This window comes from Arachis ipaensis, chromosome B2 (assembly GCF_059453495.1).
Source record: "Arachis ipaensis isolate K30076 ecotype BB chromosome B2, ASM5945349v1, whole genome shotgun sequence".
NCBI classification, from domain to species: Eukaryota; Viridiplantae; Streptophyta; class Magnoliopsida; order Fabales; family Fabaceae; genus Arachis; species Arachis ipaensis.
This window is the reverse complement of record NC_142437.1, coordinates 124716303-124725286: the sequence shown is the minus strand read 5'-3', so window position 1 is coordinate 124725286 and position 8984 is coordinate 124716303. Positions and strand designations below refer to the sequence as shown.

Sequence of the window (8984 nt, the reverse complement as noted above, 5' to 3'; positions counted from 1 at the left end):
CTGAGCCTAGCGCAAACTTAATTAAAATATTGGATTTATAGTAACGTTGTTTAAAAAAAAAAAATTAAGCACGTTGTATTAATAAGTTGATCAAGATCTTAATTTGACATTAGGCTGTTGATTCATCAATAATCGTCTGTAGACATTGACTTTTAAGTTATTATTCTTTCATCGGTCAATTTACTCGTCTGTTTAAGTAAGTATCGATGGGTTTAAATGAAATTTAAATCTATAACAGAATAATTTCTGGTATGTTAAATTGAAAAATATCGTAGGCAATCAAAAAAATTATTCTTCACTCATATATAACATTTTCTGTGCTTTCTTTCATTATCATCGTAATTATTACTATTCATTGGTTTTATTTATTTATTTATTTATGGTTTAATTACTCTGTTAGTCTCTATAGTTTCGTAAAATTTTCAATTTGGTCCCTATACTTTTTTTCTTTTTAATTGAGTTCCTGCACTATTTTTTTTTAATTAAGTCCCTCTTAGTAGTAATTGACTTAATTTTATAGAAATCCAACTAAAAAAAGAATTGGTATAAGGACTTAAATAAAAGAGAAAATAGTGTAGGAACCCAATTAAAAAAAAAATTTGGTGCAAGAACTCAATAAAAAAAATATATAAAGACCTAATTAAAAATTTTGTAAAACTATAGGACCAACAAAATAATTAAACCTTTATTTATTTATTTTGTTGTTGTATGAAATCTAATGACTTTGCGACACAAGAATCAACAAAATGCATGGCCCCATTAAAATCAAGAAAGAAAATCGGACGAATTATTTGACTACTTTGTGAAGCCATGCATACAATCTAGAATGCCAAACTTTGTGGAATTAGAAAATTAAAAGAAAGTCATAACTTTTGACAAGAAAAATAGAAAAAGACTGTAAACTATTAGTCAGAATATAAAATTATATAAATCACTTATTACTTATCAATACACGTAAGGGTTGAAAAACTTACAAAAGATAAGATATCAAACAAGCTAATTAAACATGTATAATGATGATATTTAGGGTCTGCATGCATTTTAATTTTACACGCATATAGATATATATTTAACGCTTTCCTCTTTTGGTCCCATTTTTATTTCAAAAATAAAAAAAAGAATTGACAGATATTACTTGAATAAGTTTGTGAATTATCTTAATTAGTTTTTTTTTTTTCCTAAAAAAGTTTTAAAGAATAGGCAACTATATATTAATTGATCATAAGTTTGTACATATCTTATTAATTTACGTTCACATTTTTTGAATGTCATTTTTCTAGGGGAAGGTCAAATCATCAATCCGGGAAATTTTCAAAATAATAATTGATTATCTTATTCTTAATTGATGTATAGGGTTGCACACGGATCGGATCGGATCGGATATAGCCTAAAATTCTATTCGATTCGCACTGTACTCATCGGATCGGATACGATATCTGCATTTTTTCAGGTCTGATACGCATATTTGCGGATCGGATCGGATATCGGGTATATCACATAATTTAAAAAAAAAAACTATTTTAAGATTCTATTTGGCTATTTTTACAAAAAAATATCCATAAAATTCATTTTTCACCTGTTTGAGCATATTTACTCCCAAAATATTATAAATAAAAGTTCTCTTGAATAACAAAAAAAATAATAACACAAGATTTAAGTTTAATTATTCTAAGTTGAAGTACAACATAAAAAATTAAAAACAAGATATCATAAAATTCATAAAACAACACACTAAAATTCATATCACATTAGGGTTTACTTGCTTAAACTATGCTATTTATATGAGACGTGCGGATATGCGGATTTACAGATCGGATCCGCGGATATCATTGCTAAATCCGCAATCCGATCCGATGGCTCTGCAGATCGGATAATATCCACAAAATTCATATCAGATGTGGATAATTACTGCGGATATACGGATATTATCCGATCCATATGCAGTCCTATTGGTGTACTAAAAGACACAGTAATTAAGTTACTATAAGATGGAAAATTATTACCATATCTATGCATAGGGTTGTTTAATTTATTTGATCACTTGATAAATCAAAAAACAATAAATGTGTTTAATTTTTATAGAGCAGCAATATACTAATAAATTAAATTAGTTGTTTAATTCAACCGTATATTCTTTGTACGTACTACATACATACTTGTAAGGAAGATCAAAAGTAGCAAATGGATATTTATTTTTATGCTTTATTTATTATTAATTACTATACAAATTATTATGGCTTTGGTGCCACCATATTATTCGGTTTGACAGTGCGAATATGAAGGATATCTTGCACTTGCAGGATATAATATTAAATTACTAATTTTATTTATTTATTTATTTATTTTGCGGCTCCAATAATAGTACAAACCATGCATGTATTGAATTATATGCTTTACATTTAATATATAGTTATTAGTTAATTAGTTGGATCACAATAATGTTCTTTCACGAGTGTATATATAAAAAATAGGGCCTGTATATATAGGGTTCCCAGGTAGGCATCAAGCATCACGAGCCTGATGATAAAATAAATAAATAAAATCGAGTTTAATATATATAATGAATGTGTATTTATATAACTCAACAACCTAAACAGTATTTAATTTGATACTTGTATATATGGATTTTTTTTGTTTTTTTTACAATGATATATAATATATGGAACGAAGTTATTAAGCTCAATAATGATGATGATAAAAATAAAAAACAATCATGTCAGGGAGTCAACAACTATAATCAGATAATTTCAATCAATAAACAAACAAATTTATACTATGGGAAACACAAATTAGTGTCAGATTTAACGTTGATATTTTATGTAAATTTAACGAAAAATATCGTTATTGTCGGATCGTATTTGACAAAAAAAATCTTGATGGAAATATATTAACGTCGAATTTATAGGATTTGACGGAAAAAATTTTCAATATTAATGTTGGATTTTCCTGATGCAAAAAGTTTTTATTTTGACAAATTATATTGTCGAAAATAAATTTACTTTATTATCATCGGATAATTAGACGATAATTAAAAAACATTTTAAAAAAATTATATCTATTTAAATATATATATTCATAATTCTGGGTTCAAAATTTATTTTTAAATCACTATTAGACAAATAAAAATTTTAATAGTATTTTATATTAAAATAATAAACTAATTAAAATGTCAACAATACAAATTAGAGTGTACAAAATAAAAAAGACATTAAACAATAGAACAATTAAAGTGTATTATGGATCTATATAATCATTTGTATAGTCTTTTTTCTACAGTCATATATCCTCTTACAGTATCAGTGATTTTAAAATATTAATCAAAACGCCACATTTAAGTTAATAACAGAAATAATCCAACAGTAATTATTTTACCAAATTTTTTAAATATTTTTATTATTAGATTATCGATTGCAAATTCAGACGATAACTCTGGCACTAATTTAAAAACCAATTTACGTCGGATTTAGCGACAGTTTACAAAATTCAATAAAAAAATATTTTTGATTTTACATTTTATCTATTATTATCAGACATTTTTATGATAAATCAGTTATTAACATTTTTCTCTTATTATTTTTCTCAAATTAAATATTATTCTTAGATGTTATAATTAGGTAAAGAGACATATTCTAGATCAAAACAACAAACATTATAAGCAAAATAACTCACATTAATAGACATATATAAATTAGGTGAAAATTCAGGTGAAGTCGATTTCACATGAAGTTGATACCTCAGAGCCGTTAGATAAAAATTTAGTCAAATCAGTTAAATCATCTAATGGCTCTCAAGTCTCAACTTCACGTGAAGTCGACTGCACCTGAATTTTCACCGTATAATTATTGTTGACAAACAATAAAAACTTACTGAAGAAGCTAAGTAGTTATAATAATGTACTCATGAATTAATTAACTATATATATTTTATATATCATTCTGATCCGACCGACCTCACAATGAAATTGTAACAAAATTGCTGAATTTCCAACAATATTTCTAACAAGATAAAAATATTGCAGAAAAAGTAAGCTAAAAGTCTCTGTGACAAGTGGTCCTACCATGTTGAATCATTGATGATTGATTAATATGTTATATTATATGATAAAAAATAATAAAAATTTATCTTCCTCCAAAAATCTAATAACCATCACCAATTATTGTACGTGCATGTAGGGCACATCTATATATGGCGCTTCATTTCAATAATTAATTAATAATGATGCATCTTTTTTTTTTCTTCTATAGTTGATAATTAATGAGTAGTGAAGGAAGTCAATTTCCTAGAGTGAAGGAAATCCTTTCCCTTGGGCTCTCGTGAGGAAACATAAGCAAGAAATGTATGAAAATCAGTGTCTTTGTAACGCTTTGGATTAGCGTCATCAATGAGTTTTAGCGACGGTTTCACAGTGCAATTGAATGGAAGGCTATGCAATGATGCCACTGAAGTTCTACTCTTTATTTCATTCACCAATACCCTATGCAACACGCTCTTGTATCTCCCATTGCTAAATATCTGATAATTAATAAATAAATAGGATCAGCAACCAAATTAAAATATCAATTTAACTCTTAAAATTTTTAAATATTACAATTTTAAATGAATCAATTGATTTTTTAAAAATTACTAAGTTAAATAATTTTATGATTTAAATATTATTATCATTACATATTTTAAGTAAAATCTCTTTTTTCTATATATACCTTAATCGAAATGGTTGTCATTTAAAGAAATGATAAATAAACTTTTTACATTATTATTAATATAATGCATTAAAAAAGATTTAATTATTCTTTTAATTCCTATAATTTTACCGAATTTTTAATTAGGTCCTTATACTATATCAGATTTTGTAAGTAAGTCTTTACCGTGACAAAAACGTTGAAATTAATAGAATATTCTGTTAAACTATATAGAATATTCAATAAAATGTTAGTCATATTCGGTTTGTTTAACGAAATATTCTGTTAATTTCATCATTTTTGTCATAGTAAGGACTCAATTACAAAATCTGATATAGTATAGGGACTCAATCGAAAAGAAAAAAAAAGTATAAAGACTTAATTGAAAATTTAGTGAAACTATAGAGATTAACTTAGTAATTAAACCTTAAAAAAATAAACTCATAAATATTTCTTCTTCTGACAAATAATATATATATTATTTTTTCTTTATCTTTTAGAATTTTCTATTTATTAAAAACTTTATTTATTGAATGAAGTAACGAGTCTTATATTATTATATCCTTATTTTAAATTGTTACTATTATTGTTGATGTAAAATATAAGCTAATAATTAAGGGTGATTATGAAATAGTTAGTTACCTCTAAGTGGTCACCAACATTGACAACAAAGGCATTGGAAATGGGTTTAACAGTGAGCCACTTTCCTTGAAATTGAATTTGCAAACCCTCAACCTCTTCATCTTGAAGTAGCAATGTTAGAAGCCCATAATCTGAGTGAGGTGGCATTCCAAGTGTCAAATCTGGCTCAGGACATGGAGGGTACAAATTTGCCACCATCATTTGACTCCCACCTTCTTCCAACTTCTTCATAATATTATTATTATTATCATCTTCTTCTTCTTCTTCTTTGATCCCTAAGCTCTCCAAAATTGCTTCCATTAACCTTAGAAACAAGTTATTGGTTTCTTCTGCGTAGGTAGCCGCCACTTCCCTTCATTTCATTTAAAAACAACATTAAAAATATACACACACATATTTTATTGAAAATTTTTCAAGTGTACCGTTGTATCGGTGTTTCAGTTATTTTTAACCGTTGATTTTAATTATAAAAAATATATATAATATATATAATTAAGATCAACGATTAAAAATCACTGATACACCGATATGACGATATACTTAAAAATCTTCCTATTTTATTAACTATTGTCTCTTTTGATAAAAAACAGTATGATACGTCAGCAAATTTTATTATTTTTGAGACCAACAATAATATTTATATATATATTATAATAAAAAATATCATACATACTAATTAAAATTGATAAAAAAATATTAATTAATTTTTTTAAAAGAAAAAAATATTTAGTATATTTAATTATGTTACAAATTTTAATTTTATAGAAAATAAATCAATTTTTAAATCAAAATTAGTCAACAAAAAAAAATAAAAATTTACAAAACACGCCATATACCTGTGAACAAAACCCTAGCTAATAAATTATTAAATAACAACCTAAAACAATAGGGTAAAGTACTAGTTAAACTTGTCCTTATTATGCCATAGTAGTGTAGATGCTGCTATATGAATAATTAAATATAGAGGTTATACACTAGAGCAAGAAATGAAATGATGGAGCCATTTATATTGTCGACCATGTATTGAGAAATGTGCGTCCAATCAAATTAGAAAGTAGAAACTAACCAATGGTGGACACCCTCTAATTATACATGGATTTTATATTACTAATATTAGGACCTATTTTGCTTTAAAATATTATTGTGCACGTAGGGAAAAGGAGAAAGAGAGAAAGTGGGAGAGTGCTGGAATTGATTAATCAAAACAAAAGAATAACAGTAGCTTAACTAAGTCTTTTTTTATATATTCACACTACTTAGAATAACTAGCAATGTTAATAAGATGGTGAGAAAAAATTAGTTAGAATACGCTTTAGATATATTTTAATTAGTCAAATCATAAAATTATTTTTTAATTTACTTTTTTAAAAAATTTAATATTTATAGTTTAAATTTTAAATAAAAAATAATTTTCAAAAGTTAGCCGATATTACGTGAAAAAAATAACTCTCTAATTAAATTGTTTATTGTTTTGTAATGTGGTTAGATTGTAACTCAGGTGCAGTCGACTTCACGTGAAGTTGATAGTTGAGAGTCGTTAGATGAAAAATTAGTCAAATCAATCAAACCATTTAACGGCTCTCAACTATCAACTTCACGTGAAGTCGACTGCATCTGAGTTTTTACCATGTGGTTAATAATTAAGTAAGACTTGTTAAGAAATTAATTAAAGTAGCTACTAATTAAGTTTATTTTTAAGTAATTTGTGTAATAATAATTAAATAAAAAGCATATAATAATATAGGGAATAATGAAGAAGAATGAAGTACCTAAGGTCCATAGGGGATTGAGGCCAATGAGGAAGGTAATCAGACAAAGGATGGCAAAGAAGCTTCAAGAAATCTCTCCAACAAAAGACAGAGTCTTTGTTTTGGCTGAAGCTTGTTCCATACCTAACAGCAGCTTTCATGTCACTTGTCATATGCTTTGCTCTTTCCTCATATGCTTGGTTGAAGAATCTTCCCATCACATCCTTCATCCTCCTTATAACTTCCTCTGAGATCCCATGATTCACCAACTGTACCAATTTTGTTCCAACATGCAACCAAATTCAACTTTATTTAATGAATTTCGGTCTAGTCATTATATATTTATGTATATTTCTTGTATTTCGTCTAATAAAAAAATATGTACTTTTTAATGGTCGAAAAAAAGTTTAAATATGCTATTATAATATGTCTTTTTACGTTGATTTTTAGGGTTTGAAACTTAAGATTAACATCGATATATTTAAAATAGCTTATTATCGTAAATTTTTCACTTACCATAAAAATCATAATATATGATATTAATGTGTTGGAAACTAAAAATGTAACCATTAACCCTAATAATAATTTTGTTAAAAAATATTGTATATCAATCATAAATAATTAAACGAAAATGTTTGGTAACCAAAGAAAATTAGCCAAAAACAGCCATAACTTGCCTTATTTAGCATTTATTAATTATGGCGACAATTAATGAATGCTAAATAAGGCAAATTCTGACTGTTTTTTTGCCCATAATTAAAAATAACAGTATCATCTATGTATCAAATTTAAACTCAATTTTCGAATCATACTGACCTGAAAAAATCCGTAATGTTGACAAGCATGAGCTAATGATCGAAGGGCTTGAAGCCTATTTGAACCAATCAATTCGGAGAAATCAATGATTGGCAAATCAATTTTTTTATTTCCAACAAAACTTGAATCATCATCTTGTTCTTCAGTTGTAGTGATGATTGGTCTGTCAGAAGCTGGAAATATGTACCTTTGAGGCAGTGTGTGGATTCTTCCATTCTCAACAAGCTGCTTCACTCCCTTTTGATATTGATGATGATGAACTTCTCTCTCATCATTATCTTCATAACTCTCTTCACTTTTCATCACCATTGCAGGGGACATATGTGCTACTAGTATATAACCTATAAATTGAAGTTAGTTAATTAATTAATTAATTAATTAATTATTAAGAACATAATGCATGTTCATATACATAATTAACAAATGAAAAAAAAAACTCAAATTTATATATATCAATATACAATCATCACATAATAATTAAACAGTAATTTTAAACCGTCGCAAATAGACAGTTTAAACCGTCGCAAATAACTAGTTATATAATTATAACATATTTATGTTATTGAAATTCAAAACTACTAGAATTTTTCACATACCTCAATAAGTAGTTGTAAAGATTAAAATAAAAAACAAAATTTTATGAAATTTTGGAAATTGGATGGTGTGATGAATGTGGTGTTGGTGTTTATGGTATATATAGGGAAGGGAGGAAGAGAATATAAATGATGAACAGTAAGAGGTTTTGACGAAACCAGGTTCAGGGTTTTGTAAACAAGGGAAGACAATTTCTATATTCCGAAATTTCCAATTAACAATTCCGTTGACTAAAAGTTTCAGTCATACCACGAGTACTAATATGAAGTAGTAGGGTCACAGACAGATACTATTGCATGCCTCTTATTGGTAACTCGAAAATTAAGGTGAAGCCGACTTCACATGAAATTGATATCTAAAAATTGTTAGATGATTTAATTAATTTGACTAAATTTTTATCTAATGGCTCTCAAATATCAACTTCACGTGAAGTCGACTTCACCTGAATTTTCACCGTATATTTATTTATAAATTCATTTAATTTAATTAATAATTATATCCATAT

The 8984-nt window shown here is 26.5% G+C and overlaps 1 protein-coding gene across 2 annotated transcripts; it reads right to left on the bottom strand.

The window, feature by feature from the left end:
- Nucleotides 1–4059: 4059 nt before the first annotated feature.
- Nucleotides 4060–8610, bottom strand: LOC107626443 (2-oxoglutarate (2OG) and Fe(II)-dependent oxygenase superfamily protein). Of its 2 annotated transcripts, XM_088505145.1 has the most exons (6): nt 8482–8610; nt 8073–8226; nt 7886–7940; nt 7091–7338; nt 5322–5673; nt 4060–4512 (listed from the first exon to the last, which is right to left on the bottom strand). In XM_088505145.1, exons 2-6 carry the CDS (start codon nt 8204–8206, stop codon nt 4252–4254), a joined length of 1050 nt encoding a protein of 349 aa, XP_088361271.1. In that variant the 5' UTR covers nt 8207–8226; nt 8482–8610; the 3' UTR covers nt 4060–4251. The 2 variants fall into 2 exon arrangements, with proteins under 2 accessions (XP_088361271.1, XP_016184809.1); XM_016329323.3 differs by having other exon boundaries at nt 7886–8226.
- Between the last annotated feature and the right edge of the window lie 374 nt (nt 8611–8984).